This window comes from Mesocricetus auratus, unplaced genomic scaffold (genome assembly GCF_017639785.1).
Source record: "Mesocricetus auratus isolate SY011 unplaced genomic scaffold, BCM_Maur_2.0 Super-Scaffold_100006, whole genome shotgun sequence".
Taxonomy (NCBI): Eukaryota; Metazoa; Chordata; class Mammalia; order Rodentia; family Cricetidae; genus Mesocricetus; species Mesocricetus auratus.
The window spans coordinates 69376730-69394015 of NW_024429190.1; the positions used below are offsets into that span (position 1 = coordinate 69376730).

The 17286-nt window shown below is 47.1% G+C and overlaps 1 protein-coding gene across 1 annotated transcript in view; it reads right to left on the reverse strand.

The window, feature by feature from the left end:
• The window catches only part of Scarb2 (scavenger receptor class B member 2), a 48597-nt gene extending 38121 nt beyond the window's left edge, over positions 1-10476 (reverse strand). Inside the window, 1 exon segment of the mRNA NM_001281557.1 lies at positions 10360-10476. Coding sequence (NP_001268486.1) covers positions 10360-10476 — 117 coding nt within the window.
• Positions 10477-17286: the final 6810 nt, after the last annotated feature.

Below are 17286 nucleotides of genomic sequence, written 5' to 3' on the forward strand. Positions count from 1 at the left end.
GAACTCACGTTGTCAGCTGCTTCCAGAAGCATCATCATTGAGCATACTCCTCCAATACTAGCCTAAAGAGGTTTGAAATTTTGTTTATTTAATAGTGGAAAAGTAACATCTTAAATTACAAGAAAAGTATACTTTTGGTTTGTTTTACAAAGTTGCCAATGAAGCTGGCAGAATTCACAAACAACAGAACCTGGAATCCATGGAAAGCAGGTCAGAGGAAGGAGAACGGCGACCCTGTCCTGAATTTGGGGACAAGCCTGATGAAAGTCAGATGTAGCTGGATTAGCTTCTCTACCAAGCACTGTGGGGCAGTGACCTTTGGGAAAGAGCAGCAGAGCTTTTGAACCAGCTGTCCCAGGGCAATCCACATCCAAATGATAAAAATAAGCACTTGGGGACCTGCGTCAGGTTTGACGGAATCAGAAATACTTTTAAGGAAACCATTAGGCTCAAGAGCACCACCAGTGATGCTGCGGGTTCAATAGAAGGCTCCTTAATAATTAAGCACAACTCAAGCATCCACATTGTCATTCACCCACATTTAAGGCAGCCAACTTTGAAAACCTGGCTGAAAAGTGTGTGTAGCTTTCTTTGGATTCCAGATTAGTAAAACTCACCAAATATCAAAACACCAGTTGGTTTTGTTTTTAAAAACTGCTCCCTTAAGTTAAGCGAACCCAAGACAGACTCCTGCAATTTAAATAATTTTCACTACTTCTACCAAAAGGATAAAAAAAAATCTGCCATTAATGTTTTCCCCCTGATTCCTGACTTTAAATTGGAAACAAATATTCTGGCAGTCACCATTTTTGTGTCATCATTTAACTCATTCTGGTGTGACTGTATCTGTCACAATTTTAGCTAATGAAAGCTGACAGCTCAGTTTCAAATGCTTCCTCACTGGCAAACTGTTGCCCTGTCTATAAATTACACAGCCGTCATCATGGTAGAATAGTTACACTGAGACAAACTCCTGCTAGGAAACACTCCTTGAAGTATTTCCAAAAGGTCAAGGGTGATCAGAAACTGCAACCAAGGTTGAGAACTGTAGGTCCAAACAGGGAAGGGTGGCTTCCAGAAGGAAACGAAACTAGTAAGTGAGGGTTTCAGCACCGAGCTCTGGAAGAGACACCAGCTTTCAGACCATGGTATCCATTGTTCCTCACAGTCAAAGCTGGGAATATGTATGTGTGGGGAGGGTCTGCAGTGAGCCGCAGAGAGGGTGAGAAAAAACGCATTTAAGATGGAACTAAATAAGAAATACAGCTATGGGAACACTGAGCGTTCTCTGTGTGTAACCTGGGCAGTCCACCTCATTTCAAACCTGTTTGGTTGTGATTGTATCTTACGTATGGGCCATGCTTACTGTCTGTCTCATCTCCCATTATCAGACATACAGTGTCCCTTTCAACGGGGCTTTCAGGGTGGAGGGTAGAGGAGAAAAGTGTCAAAACACAAATTTCAATCAGATAAGAGGCCTATTGTCCAACAGAGTGACTGTAATTAACGCCACTGTAGGTACGTTCTACCTGAAAATAGCTGAGTAGGTTTTTAAACTGTTCTAGTCTATCCCACACTTAAGTACATGAGGTGATACGTGGGTTACATAGCTTGGATTTCCCCGTTGCATACACATTAAAAAGCAACATCATTGTATACCATAAATAATTTGAATTGTTGATTTAAAAAAGTCATCTTAAAAACCAGGACTTGAGGTGACTGATGACATTAGCATTAATTGTCTCTGGGAAAATATAAAACTCAGGGTGGAAGGGGCAATGGGGGAGGGTAGCGAGAGAAATGGGCCGTGGGTCTGCCACTGTCAAACCAGAACAGTATTCACTTCTGCACAGAAACAAGCCTTTGCCCACGTTCATTAAAAATCTAAGTCTCCCAAGCCATCTCCCATTTGTTTTGGTAGGGTTTTCTAAGAAAGACAAGAGAGCAAGCTGGTGACAAGGGACATTTGCTAGACATTGGGAGCCAAGAGAGGGGTGAGAACAGCAGGTGTTATGAGCTGAATGCCCTGTCTCTAAGTTGAAATCCTCAACCAACAAGGTGTCAGTGTCAGGAAGTGAAGCTTTGAAGTGACCTTCACGGAGCACAGCCTTCGTGAATAGGATGAATGCCTGTGATGACTAATCTTCATTTATCAGCCGCACTGGACTTAAGTCGGGTAGGAAATACACTGGTGGTGTGTCTGTGAGGTCAGAGTTTAAGTGAGAAGGGGAGGCCCACGCTTTACGTGGGTGTCACCATCCTGAGGCTGAGGCTGGAGTTTCAGGTTAGAGAAAAAGGGAATGCAAGACAGGTGATAGTGTTCATCTCTCTCGACTTCCTGATTGTGGCTACAGCGTGGTCAGTCGGCACACACAGGCTACAGCTCAGAGCTGTTCTTGCTACCTTGCCCTCCCTTCTCCTAGAGGCTGAACCCTCAAACTACAACCCCCAAATAAGCCTTTGAACCCTTATCATTCTTTACCAGGGGATAAGTCTGTCAGTGTGTTGGCTTTCCCAACCCCAGAACTATGAGAAAGGTATTCTGTTGTTTGGAAGCCACCGGTCTTGTGTAAGAAACAGTGGGTTAAGACAGCAGGGCTCGGTGGGGATTGCACTGCAGAGCACTGGTGTGTCTGAAGAGGATGGAAAAGAGCATCTCTAGATAAAGTCTCCAATTTTTACTTTGTTTGTTTATGGTACATGTGTATGAAGAAGCAAGCGGCACATGCTAGGATGTACATGTGGAGCTCAAAGGACGAGTTCATGGAGTTGGTTCTCGCCTCGCACCTTCCCATTGCTCTGGGGGTTATGGTTAGGTTACCAAACTCGCACAACAAACACCTTTCTTTACCCTCTGAGCTATCTCTCCAGCCCAAGTGTCCAGATTTTAAAGAGAGAAACCATTCAGGTCTGTCCTACAGAGTTGCAGGGTGGGATCGAATGTAAAACCACACAACAAGCAAACAGAATCCTTCCAAAGACAAAATTTTTATCTAACCATCCATCCAAGAACTTTAATAAGCATATTGTTTGTTCCTGCATTTCTTCGTGTCTGGGTATGGGCAAATACCTGCCATAGCGCATGCGTGTGTGAGTGTGTGTGTGTGTGTGTGTGTGTGTGTGTGTGTGTGTCTGTGTCTGTGTCTGTGTCTGTGTGTCTGTGCCTGTGTGTCTGTGTGTCTGTGTGTGTATGGCCAGAGGACAACCTTAAGTGTCGGTCCTTGCCTTCCACCTACTTTGAGACTGGGTCTCTTTGTTGTTTGTCATGTGCCAGGCCACCTGGCTTGAGTCTCCGTGGATTCTCAAGTGCCCACCACTTGTTTTGCTGTAGGAACACTGGGATTAGAGGAGTACACTACCATCCCTACCTTGTAGGAGTTCGGGGATTCGAACTCAGGTCTCTATACATAACAAGCATGTTATCCACTGAGCCATCTCTACATCTTTAGTTTTGGTTTAATTGTTACTGTAAGCATCAGTGCACACGACCCACAGAAACAAAAGTATACAAGTTCTCTGGAATCCTTAATGACTAAGAATGTAAAGGGACCAGAAGTTTGAATTGGAAGACAATTTTCTAACGGCAGGGACCTCATTCACCGCTTTTATATGCACAGCTCGCTGACTGTTTACATGCATAGCTCTCAGCACTCTGCCTGGCAAGTGGGTCACGTTCAGTTAACACCTGCTAAACAAGTAAGTGCATCCAGAAAGTACTTTGAGAAAGAGAAAGCAAACTGCTGGGCGTGGCCCGGCGCAGGAAGAGCAGGCAGGATTTGAGGTTGTCCTCAACTACACAGTGAGTTGAAGGCCAGCCTGGTCTACATGACATCCTGCTGCAAGCAATAAGACAGTGTTTTCCTTCGGTTGCTTCTGATGGGCTCCTAGCATTGACTAAAAACAGCCCCTTTCTTGTTTTCTGTGAGTGTGTGTGTACCCATTTGAAGATATGGGTCGTAAATGTCTCACTTGGCCAACATCCAAAGTTTCCATTAATGAGCTTATTCCCACCTGCTGACTCATCTCCATGAAGCCAGTGAATGTCTAGCAGACCAGATGGCCCCTTGGCTCTGGCCTGACAGAACGAAACTTGGCACTTTATTGAACAATAAAGCAAAGTGACTCCCATAGATAAGAACCCTCCTACACCCCTATTTCTTTTCATGTAAATGTGCCGGGTAATGGCAGTATTAGAAACAATGTCCTCAGCCAGAATTCCCATCTCAAGGAATGAAGATGGGCTAAACCCATCACTACCCCAGCTCCTTAACCTGGTACTGCCTAATGAGCCTGCCTCGGCACGTCTGGGCAAGGTTTGGTTTCCATTCCACCTCTGTAAAAGACACTGTAGCTCCTTAGAGTCTAGGAACAACACTGTCTACTCCACTGTCATAACCGGCAAGTATGAGTTCACTTGTGGACAACGGATTGAAGAGGTTGAAGCTTTGACAAGATCGTGTTTCGAAGAGAAGAGAACGCTACTTGGGAGTCAAGAATCATTTAAGGAAATTAACAACACTGCCTGCTTGTAGCTCTGAGTCCTCCCGGAGCAGAAAGCCAATCACAAAGAAGAAACTGAGAAATGCGCATGCCCCTGGGAGGTTCGGCAGCTGGAAAGCCACAGGAGGTGGGGGAAGCCCCAGCCAGGTCAGTAAACAGCTCGGGCAGGATGAGTAAGCAAAGGAAGCTGGATCCCTGCTGCCTTCCCAATTTCTGTCATATTCTCAGGGCACCTGACGGGGCCGTTTGTAACCCGAGCTTCAAAGAGCTCCCCTTTGCAGCTTTATAGAAAGAAAAAAAAAGTCCTCTTGCTTGAAAGGGTCTCAGCTCCTTACCGTGTGCCCCCTCCCCCCATAACAAGACAAGGCAGCAGCAGGATTATGGGAAGACAGTGTAGCAGGGGGCTAGACGAGACTGAGACGTAGCCACAGCATTCATTATCCAATCCACAGTGTTTTGGAGGAAGAGGCTGCTAATCCTTCTTCCAGAGCATCAAGTACTCATAATCCAGGCTGGGCAATCTCAGGCAATGGAATGTGGTCGTCCTGAAGGTGGGAAAACAGCGGCTGCCATCAGGAGACCAAGCTCCTACCTTTTCCCTGGGCTTTAGACAAGCAACTTGGCTCCCAGAAGCAAAAATAGCAAACAAAGCAATCTCAACTGTTTGTTTTGTTTTTAAATAAAACCAAAATAAAAAGCTTAGACTAAGAGTCTAAACCTTCTCAACTTTGGACAGATACTCTGTCTCATTTACTGTTATACTTGTATCTCTTAGCACTAAGTCCTGATCCCTTCTCCTTCCTGGTCTGGGGCTTGAATCTAGGACCTTCACCATGCCAATCAAGTATTTTACCACTGAGCCACAGTCCCGGCTCCATGTTCTTTGAATGGAGGTAACTAGGGAAATGACGTCAATATGCAAGAAAAGGTCCTTAAAGATTATATTAACTGCTGGAGGTGTAGCACAGTGATAGCTTGTTCAGTGTGTACTAGGACCCAGCAAGGAAGAAAATTAAATAATCATGCACCTACAGTGCAGTAGGCATTATGCTGGGTATCAAAGTGATGGACTGGGCTACGGAATAAATACAAGGTCAAGTCGCGTCCTTCCAGGCTCTCTGAGACAAAAGTGGTTTGTTCATTTGTGTTTATTTTTTGAGACAGGGTCTCATTCAGCTCCAGCCAGGTTTGAACCTATATGGCTAAGGATAACCTTGAACTCTGACCTCCCTGCTTCCACCTCCTAAGTGTTGGTTTGACTGTGCAATCACAGCACCTGGTTCTCAAGGAAAACAGTCTGCAGATCTCTGTAGATCTGTCTTCGGGAAGCCTCGAATGCTTGCCAAAGAAGATTTTGTTGATGCCTTGGCACTCCCAGGAAGTGTATGGGAGCTGAAGAGGAGCAAGATGTTTCTACACCTCATCCGCAAGTGAGAACTGAACCAGTGACAACATGGTTTCCCAGGATAAGGCAGTCATTAGTGGGGCCCAGAATGCCTGGGTCCCGTAACAGCCACTCCTTTGAAACTGCCCTGACTTTTGCCCTTTCGGCCCTCTAAAATCCTTTGGCTGAAGGAACTCTTTGTTCTAGTTACTTTTCTGTTGCTGTGATAAGACACTGACCAAAAAATTTGTTTGGCCTATATTTCCACATCATAGTCCATCATTGAGAGAAGTTGGGGGAAGAACCCAAGGCAGGATCTTGGAGCAGAAACTGGAGCAGAGAGCATGGAGAAACACTGTTCATTGGTGTGCTGAGGTGGTGTGAAGAGGTATGGCCCCATAGACTCACGGGTTTGAATGCTTGACCATACGGGGTGACACTATTAGGAGGTGTGACCCTGCCGGAGTAGGTGTGGCCTTGTTGGAGGAAGTGTGTCAACTGTGGAAGAGGGCTTTGGGGGTCTTATATATGCTCAAGTCACAACCAGTGGGACCGTCTCTCCCTGCTGCCAGTGGATCAAGACAGAGCTCTCAGCTCCTTCTCCAGCACCGTGTCTGCCTGACACTGCCACGCTTCCCTCCACGATGATAATGGACTAAACCCTGAAACTGCAGGCCAGCCCCCAACTAAGTATTTTCCTATAAGAGTTGCTATGATCATGGTGTCTCTTCACAAGAGACATCCTAACTAAGACACAGGCCATCCAGGGCTACATAGTGAGACGGACTCTCTCTGTCTCTCTGTCTCTCTCTGTGTCTGTGGCTGTGTCTGTCTCTCTCTCTCTCTGTCTCTCTCTCTCTCTCTCTCTCTCACACACACACTCTGTGGCTGTGTCTGTCTCTCTGTCTCTCTGTCTCTCTCTGTCTCTCTCTGTCTCTCTCTCTCTCTCTCTCTCACACACACACACACACACACACACACACACATTTCAAGGTCTATTGTGAAGCTCTGGATAAAACACAGGCCCTACCTTCAAAGACGCTGCTCAGTTGCAGCCTCACTGTCCCTTCCATCCCCTCTGTCTCCCATAAAAGTCCCCAAGACAGACCACTGAGGCACTGATCCTACTAATTTCTTCAAGGCTGGCTTCGAATAAACTTGATTACTTCCAACCAACACTTGTGTTTAAATTTTGCTCATACCATGCAGCAGGCAACTGGGGTATTTAGTTCCAATAACCACTCCATCCACTAAATAAGTCTCACTGCAGTCTGCTGTGTCAATCTAGAACTCAAGGACACTGGCCTTTCAAGATAAATTCTTTTCTTTCTTTGTGTGTGTGTGTGGGGGGGGTGTACGGGGCTATATATGTGACTACATGTGTACATGTCCACATGCATGTGGACAATGGAGGTCAATGTTGAATGTCTTTTTCAACCTAATCTCTTTATGTGTGTGATTATTTGTGACAGGGTCTCTCCCTGAATCTAGAACTCACCGATTGGCCAGACTTGCTGGACAGAAGTCCCCAGAGATCCTTCTGTCTCTCTGCCTTCAGAATGCTGGGGTTACAGGTGCATGCTACCCTATCCAGCCTTTTATGTGGGTGCAGGAGCTATTCGGTCCCTGGGTTTGCATGGCAAGCACTTTATTTTACTAAGTCATCTCCACATCTCTGAGATGAATTTGTATAACAATTATCTCACTAAGCGTCCTGCAATTGGCTAACCTGGTGCGTTTGAAGGTCTACCTTTTTTCCATTCCTCTTTTTCATGTTACACAAGTTGGGGCACAGACCATTTTCAAAGGAAAACAGTAAGAACTGGCGCATCTGAGTGGATTATGTCACAGCTACATTAAAGTCAACTTATGAATCAATTACCCCAAAGAAATACTATTGGAAACAATGAGGGTGGCCACATATTGATCACCCAGTCCTTGTGAGATGTCTAAGTGCTCTATGCTTAGCCTACAAGATCCAGGTTTTAAGAGGCTTGAGGCTTCTGCAGTTCAAAGGGCCCTTCCTGGGAAGGAAAAAAAAATGGACACAGACTTTGGAAGGACCTGTGCAAGCGAGCAAAGGACCCAAGCTTATACTTCATGAGCTTCATGGAAATACAGCTGGCTGTCCAGGATAGCTTACATTTCCCATCTGCACTTGTACAAGAAATGCATTGAGGCATAGAGAAGATAAGTCACTTGCCCAAGGTTAAAGGTGGAGAGCGGCACATTTAGGATTTGAACACAGGGTATCCGATTCATAATCTCATACAGTTTCTCACAATTGCTATCATTTCATTAAAAACTGGCTATATGGGGGAGGACATAAGCTTTTCTTGGAAATTCTTACAGTGTTTCTAAAAACCGCAGTCATTATTGTCAGTGCCTACAGACAAGGAAACATGAATACAAATATTATAGGCTGGAGGTGAAGAGTGTTTGTCTAGCATGCAAGAAACCCTGGTTTGATCACAGCATTGCATAAACCAGGTGTGGCAAAGCACACCTGTCACCCCAGCTCTCAGGACATGGAGGCAGGAGGGTCAGGAGTTCAAAGGTCATTCTCAGCTCTGTAGTGTTTGAGACCAGCCTGGGCTACATGAGACCCCCCCCCCAAGGGGAAAAAAAAGATTAACAGAGTCACGTGTGGTGGTACATACTTGTGATCCCAGCACCTGGGAGTCTGTGACAGGCGCTATGTGCTCAAGGACCAGCCTGGGCTACACAGCCAGACTGCCTGAAAAGGAAAATCTACAAGATTCAGCAAGCAGTCCCTGATGACTCAATGGTACCACATGGAGACAACATCCATTCCCTGCACTTCTCAGCTGTGCGGTCCTTCCTGGTCCTTTCCTCCGCGTGGTTTGACCCTACAGACACCTAGGCAAGTGCACACTGGTAACCTATAGTTGACCTAAGACATCTCCTAAACCATCTGCTGAAACTAGCCCATTTCCTTCCCACCAGACACCACATGGAGCACCGCTCTGGAGCTGCGGTCTATGGTGCAGCTCTGTAAGTCCCCTGTACGGTCACTTATCAGCCAGGTGGCTTCCCACTGTGGCCAACAGAAACTCAAGTCCTATAATGCTGCTTCCCACATACCCCTCTGTGGATGAAACTGAATTCAAAAGAATCAAGAGTGGTTACAGCTGGGGTACTAGGAGAACCACTTATCCTACCAGACCCTCCCCCCAAAAAATATCCTGACTGTTGTGTCTCTTAGCTCAAGCCACCAAAGCAAGAGTCTAAGACTAGCCATGAATTTAGATGTGGGGCATAGAGAAAGGGTTTGTTTTTGTCCTTGAACACCCAGGCTCGCTCGGGGAAACAACGGTCTTTGAGACTCTTACACAGTGGGCCTGGTCTTCTCTTGGCAATGCCATCTCATTAAAACTCAAAGGGAGTTTTGCATTGATACTTTAAAAGAAAGTCTTTATTGCCAGATTCCAAGTAACTGGTTATTGGTGGAAATCTGCTTAGGGACTTCACCTACGGCCATCTGGAATAACTGGAGTATGCCGTTTTCCAGTAGACCAAGCCTAAGCTTTGTACCTGGGAGACAGCAATACGGACCAGCAGAACATCATGCATAAGTAAGCTAATGAGAACGATACTCCAGAGGTTTATTTGTATGTCCAAGCATTTTTAAAGGAGAGAGTGATCCTAACAGCTCTCTCCTGTTCCTCTTTCCACTCTGCTTGGTGGATGTGGGTGAAAGGGTATAAGAAAGGAATGACAGGGCAGTCCCAGGATGGAGTCTCCCACATGACCAGGTTTGCAGCCCCAATCATCTGCTCTGAGAAACAAGTCCAGATCCTTAAGGTGTCTAAAGGCACCCACCCCCAAGTAATGTCTGAGAAGAGCAAGGATGAAACAGAGACAAGGCGACAAGGCTGTCTGCGAGACACAAAGCCACCAAGCACTGACTGTGATGGGTAAAATGTCACCCACTCAAAACGCCTGGCCTGTTTGCCAACCGCCTTGCCCTACCCTGCCCAGGAAGTCAAGAACACAATAGAACTCTCACCCATTTCTCATCCTCAGCCCCACTCCACTTCAAAGGCCGGGCGGGCAGCCAACAAAACCTGCCTCTTCTGCGGTGCTTTTATGCGTTTCTGTTTCTTCGTGAGAGCGAGGAAAACAGGGCTCAGATTGAGTGGGTGCCAGGAGGGGTGGGGAGAAATGCTAACCACAACGTAAGTGCAAAGCTTTCTTAAAAGTCAAGATCTGAAAACTTACGGGTTAAAGGGAACAGTCACCTCAAGCCTCCCCATCCTGCCAAGCCCGGGACACAGGGTCAAATGAGGGCTGTGTTCTGCAGGGTCAGTGCCAGCACGACTCTCCCCACGCAAGAGTCCGCAGTGGGAGGATGGCCCGGAAAGACACGCGTGCGCGAACACACACACACACACACACACACACACACACACACACACACACACACACACACACACACGCCCAGCCTGCCTCACCTTCTCGATTGTCTGGTCCACCGCCTTCTGGAAGACTCGAGCCACCAGCAGCGTGACACTAGCCACCAGCAGCAGCAGGGACAGTGTCCCCGCCGTGTAGAAGCAGCATCTGCCCATACTGCGCGTGGCTCACGGGTCGGGCCCGCGACCCAACTGCGAGCGGGAAAGAGTCGCCGCCAAGGCCGCACAGTTGTCGCCCGAAGCCCCGGGGCCCTGCGGTTCCCGCGCCCTCCCGGTGCCGGGTCAGCCGCCGCCCGCGCAGTGGGCACAGCTCTGGAGGCTGCGCGCGGCGAGAGCACGGCCCTCGGATCACCAAGCCGGCACGATCGCGGCTGCCGGGGCCGCCTGGGTTTCGCTTTCTTGGGCCGCCAGGGAGGTGCAGGGGGCGTGCAGAGCGGTGACGCGGGCCGGTGGGGCTCGCCAGCAACCCCGCGGCAGTGGCGGCGGCGGCGGCGGGCGACTGCGCTGGGGAAGCGGGCGGGGCCTGGCGGAGGCCACCAGTCATGTGCCCTGCAGCGGCTCCAGCGATTCGGCGGGCGCCGCGCCTGCAACCTCTCCCTGCAGGCGGCGCGATAGTCCCGGGAACTGACTCGCCCTTCCCGGTTCACTCACCCGCTTTCTTTATGGGGCGGATCCGTGCTGCGGGCCTACTATGGGCCAAGCTTGGGGAACTCGAATGGACTTGCCGTTTTCCTTGCTCCAGGGGAGCTCCGGGGTTCATTGGAAGATTTTAGCGCAGTGTAAGATGCATGCTAATCTGTGCAGCAGCGACATTTGCCCTCGTTGGGTTGAGCCGGGTCTCCAAGAATATGTAAGAGTGTGTCCTCAAGAAAGAGACAAGGCGCCAGGCGATGGTGGCGCACGCCTTTAATCCCAGAACTCAGGAGGGAGAGGCAGGAGGATCTCTGTGAATTCGAGGCCAGCCTGGTCTACAAAGCAAGGCGTTTCACGACCGAGGACAAAGGCAGTAAGAGTGAAAGCAAAACCCTGGAAAGCAAGAAGGGCTTTGCTGTCGAGTAGACTCATGTGTATAGGGAATGTGGTGCCGAGCCCTTGGAGACCAGCTTTGAAAGGCCCTCTGTGTCCTAATGAAGGGTGTTAGCAGAGAAGCGTTTGACACGTGTCTATTATCTGCTTTGGTCACCCAGGTACAACGACCTGGGCATGCACACAACAAGAGCTCAGTAAATGTTAGTTGAATGAGGGTTAGTTCCGTGCCTGGCCTTTACTAGTGCACACGCACGTGTACACGCACATGCACACGCACCCACACACATTAATCCCCACAGCAGCCCTGTCACACAGCGGTTAGCTATATCAGTTCTCCAGAGAGAAGCACTGTACAGCTTTACAAGGGGCACCGGAGCTGGGATGCGGGTGTGATTGTCAGTGATGAGAAGAGGCAGCGCGGAAGGCTGGGTGGAAAGAGGTGCCTGGCAAAGCCATGGGGGGAGGGTGGTCCTTGAGCATGTCCCAAAATTCTGACACATCACAGATGCAGGCCTGCCTTAAATGTCCCTAACGGGCTTAGTCAGCTGACTGGGAGCAACCTTGAGAAGTAGGTCTTTAGCAACCGGGGGCTAAATACCAGGGGATAGATTTCAGTAGTGCCCAGCCTCTGAGACTGCCATCTTCGGGGAAAATCCAATCCGGGAGGACTTTTTTTTTTTTTTTTTTTGCTAGTCTGTTCCCTTTATCATTAAGGATTCAGCCAAGGAGTGAGGGAAAGCACTCAAAAGACAGTTACACTGTTGCTGATGGACTATGCAGTGAGTCACACTCAAGATCTTTGCACCTGCACAGATGTCTTTTCTCTTCACAATTCCCAAACAATAGTGTAACTATTTCTACAGCATTGCGTTGTACTAAGGATTGTGAGCGATCTAAAAATTGAGGCAGAAGGAAAGATGTGTGTAGGTTTTATGCACACACCTTGCAGTTTCTCTCTCTTTTATTCTTTTACTTTTTACTATGCTGTTTTTGTTTCTTTTGTCTATTTTTTTTCAATTTTAAGAAAGGGATTCATGTATCCCAGCCTGACCTCAATCTTGCTACACAGAAAGATGATGAACTAATCTTCTTGCCTCTACTTGTAACCACTTGTGAGTACAGGTATTCACTATTTCCCGTTTGTGATGTCCTGGGGCTCAAACCCAGGACTTCTTGCATGCTAGGCAAGCACTCTACCTACTGTAGTTATGTCCCCTATCCCTACTATGCCATTGTCTATAGGGATCGGGGCATCTGCATAAGCCCTAGACTCAATCTGCTAAGGATTCTGGGGAACACTGAATCACTTCGAAGGTCCAATCAGTTGCTGAGCGGGCAGCAGCTCTCGATGATGCAAGATGCAGGGCCATTGGCTTCCAAAGCCCTCACTGTTTCTACTCTGTGACTGCTGAGAGTCGGGGATGGGATGGAGAGGCTTGGCTGAGGAGCTGGTGAGGTGGAGTGATGGAATGGGAATGGCGACCCATTCTTTACACTTCTGCTGAGAGGAACTGATGCTTCCTTCTGTTTTTGGTTTATGACAGCACTGGTTTGTTAGACCAATAAAACACAGTATGAATGACTGCATCTGGGAGCAGCTGCTTCCTGTTTCTGCTGTCTAAACTTTTGAGACAGTCATGTGGATTGCCTGGAACTCGATATGTAGGAGGATAATCTCGAACTTTGGAACCTCCTGCCTCTACCCACCAATTGCTCTGCTCTGTGCCCCAGTTTAAGGGGACATGCTAAGTCCCTGATCCTCACTTACCCCCTTCTCAGGCATGGGTTTGAATTTTGCTGCAAACTCTGTGTCCTTTCTTTCCCTAACTAGGAAAAAGTAGGCTTTTTTTCTAAGTAGCCTTCGGTGCTTATCCCTCCCAGGTTCATGTTCATACGACTCCTATCCCCAACTCTGATTTCTTTCTTTCTTTCTTTCTTTCTTTTTTTTTTTTTTTTTTTTTTTTTTTGGTTTTTTCGAGACAGGGTTTCTCTGTATTGTTTTGGAGGCTGTCCTGGAACTCACTTGGTAGACCAAACTGGCCTCGAACTCACAGAGATCCGCCTGCCTCTGCCTCCCGAGTGCTGGGATTAAAGGCGTGCACCACCACTGCCCGGCCCCACCTCTGATTTCTAAATCACAGTCTATTTGATGGTTTATCCTGGAGCACAAACTCCATAGACAACTACCAGCCATTCCAGCCCTGATCCCTAATTCCAGGACAGCGCCTTCTTCAGTGTCATATATGTGTGCTCCATTACATTATTTCTCTCAGTCTCCTCCCTCAACCCCTCCTGTCCCCCCACCCAAGTCATGGCCTTTTAGATTACTGTTTATATGTGTGAATGACTATATTAATACAACCCGCTGTGTCTATTTAGTGCTGCATATATTAGGACCGACCACTTAGTACTGGATAACCAGTCAATGACTTCATCCCTGAGGAAGATTGATTCTCCCTCTCTCATCAGTCATTAACTGCCTCTAGCTCTTCATCTAGGGGTAGGAGCTTGTGCGCTTTCCTCCATCCATGGTGGCATGTCATTGGGTGGCTTTGAATTCACTACAACTACCCTACCCCACCCACTCCACCCCACCTCAGTCTCCTGGGTGCTGGGACTACAGGCATGAGCCATTAAGGTCCATTTTGCCTCGTTTATTTGTTGTTTGAGATGATCTCATTGTGTAGTCTAAGCTGGTCTCAGACTCAAGGTCTTCTTGCCTCAGTTTCCCCAGTGTTAGGATCACAGATGTGCACCATAATGTCAGATATGTGAGGTCCACCCTTCCTGTCTTTGTCTGAGTCACTGAAATAGAGTGTGACGATGGAGCCAGATGTGAGAACATAGCTCAGTGTCTGCACAAGGGCTTTTGTCCATTGGTCCTCAGTTTACCTCCCCAACAAAGCTCTTCTGCTATTTCTTCTGTGTCTGCTTCCCTTTAAATCTCTGGCCCAAGTTGGACAAAACCCCCTTTTTTGCTTCCTTTTAGCACAGCTGACCAGAACAGGGTTCAAAAAATGTACCAAACACAATAACAGAACAAGAACGCCCCAATTACAGAAAATAAAAACAGCTTTTGAAAAACAATGTGTGTTCCCAAAATTAGATGCTATAGTTCCATAGCAATTTCCATCTTATCCTATTGCCTGGCACAGCCTGGCCCAAACGCCCTCCTGCTCAGTTCCATCTTCGCTCCCATGTGGCAGTGACTTTCATGAAATTTGGGCCTGATTCTGATCAGCTTCGCAGTGCCCTTTGGGACTTCCTCATTTCTGGCCTATGAGACATACGGAGCTATTATTTTAATTGCCATAGGATCATCTCACCTAAAGGTGAAATGCCACCCTCCCCTCCAGAGTGAGGCCCTAGCTTGCCAGGCATGCAGGCAAAGAGTTCTGGGAAAGTCAGGTACTTGGGCAAGGTCAGCACCCCTACGAAGGAGAGGCTGTCCCTGCAAAGGAGACAGAGGGTTTCCCAATGGCCTGTCTTGTACATTAAAGTCAGAATATTTCATCCAAGAAGAACAAGGACTGCTTGTTGATATCTCACAATTCAGAACTCAGAAATGAAGAATTCTCCGAGATTGTGTAACAGGAGAGGGAGAGAACACTTTCTATCACTGTTTTAACATTACTTTTTGGTTGGGGGGGGGGCAGGGTATCACTGGTAGCCTGAATTGGCCTGGAAGTTGCTGGATAGCCCAGGCTTTCCTGGGGCTCAAGATTCTTGTACCTTGCATGCCTCCACCTTAACTTTAGAATACTGTGTCATACTCATGAGGTCAATCACGGTCATTGTATACCTTTCTGTAAACATTTATTGTACACCCAAGGCCTCAGATGGGCTAGACAAGCATTCAACCACCCAGCTACACCCAGCAATATAGCACACTTTTCAATAACCCTGTGTAGTTTCCAATGTCACTGCCAATCCGTCTTGTTCTTTTTTTTTTTTAATTTAAATCGTCTTGCTGCTTAACTCATCGTGTAAGTAGTTTAACCTCCCCTCCACCCCCACCCCCTCACCCCCGCTGGTCTGGCATTTTCTCCTGCCTTTGTCAGCAGAGTGCGACAGAGCCCACACAACTCTGAGGCTGTGAGACCCAACAGGAACCAGCCCCTCCATTACCTTCTTTGGAATCAGACCACTGTGATAGAAGCTCCATTAGACTACTGAATGGTGAGACATCATGTGACCTGGGAGAGGCAGAGGTAATCATGAATGTCAGCCCCAGCAAAGTTCCCAGATGAGCTTTTTGCCCCATGGGAGAGGTGATCAGCTATCCCTGTATATAAGTAAAAAAAAAAAAAAATAAGTGACTGTGTGTTAAGTTACTAAATTGGGGGTGACTTCTTGCTCTATAAGATATAAAAAACACCCCCACAGAGCCGGTGAATTGGCTCAGTAGGTAAAAATGATTGCCGTACAAACAAGCCTGCTGACTTTGACCCCTAGGACCCACAATGGAAGAGGAAAACCACTCCTGAAAGTTGTCCATGACCTTGCAGTAGGAGCAGAGACAAACACACACATACATCCACACTTTAAAAGTTGAAATACTGTGTGTGGTTTTTTTTTTTTTGGCTTTTTATGAGACAGGGTTTCTCTGTATTGTTTTGGAGGCTGTCGGTCCAGCTTGGCCTTGAACTCACAGAGATCCGCCTGCCTCTGCCTCCCGAGTGCTGGCATTAAAGGCGTGCGCCACCACTGCCCGGCGAAATACTGTGTTTTATAATTTTAATTATTTAAATATTTCAAGAGCCTAAAAAGAATGCATGTAGGCCTAGGACTTGTTTGGTTTGTGATAAATTCAGGACCAAGCCATTTTCCAATTGGGTTTCCTTATTGTTATCTAAAGATGTTCTACAAGATGTGCCTTCATACTTTAATAATTTAAATGTGTTATTTATAAATGTTTGTGATGTGTCTGCTGCTATGAGCAATGCAAGATCCATAGGAAAAAATTATTTTCTCTTCCCTTGCTCCCTTGCTAACAGACCCAAAGTGAGATGTTATGAACTTGCTTGTGGGACCTGGAGAGATGGCCCATTGGTTAAGAGCACTTGTTGCTGTTGCAGAGGACCCAGGCTGGATTCTCAACACCCACATGGCAGTGCTCAACCATCCCTAAATCCAGTTCCAAGGGATCTAATGCCCTCTTCCTACTTTTAAGAGCACCAGGCATGAGAGTGGTGCCAAAAACACACATACACAGAAAATAAATTAATGTCAAAAAAATTAAAACCCAAACCACAAACTTCTTTGTGAATATAAGGTGTAATTCCATGGAACAAAGCTTATTTGCCACTTTATTTTTACACACACACACACACACACACACACACACACACACACACCATGCTAAAAAAGGAGGTATTTCTGAGACTGTCCACAGCCCTCTCTATTGCCTCCTAGTGGCATCTTTGTTATTGTCTTTGTTTTTATTATCACCTAGGCTAGGAGAGCCGCACTCGCCCCCCCCACATACTTCTTGTCTTTATTTTGCTTTAGAATCCTTCTAGATTAAGAGAATCTTTCTCTAGATAGTCTCATTTCCTCTCCCCTTTCCCCCACATAGGGATGTAGTTTTTTTTTTCAAACATAAAAATGGAGGAAGGAAAAACAATTTGCCTTGTTCCTCCCCTCTCCTGAAGAACAAGCCCAGTGTTTTCCCCACATCTAGGTCGGAACTCAAACCTGGGGCTTTATACATGCTAGGCTAGTGCTTGTAACTGCAGAGTGGGTGTGGCAGGAAGTAAGGCAGGACTAGGGATGAAGAGCCAGGGGAGAAGGAGCAGAAAAAGGCAGCTGTAATCCCACTCCTGAGAACCTGAGGCAGGAGGATCTCAAATTCAAACCCAGCCTGAGCTATATTGAGTCCCCATTTTTTTAAACTTTATATTCATGGGTGTTTTGTCTGCATGTATGTCTGTGTAC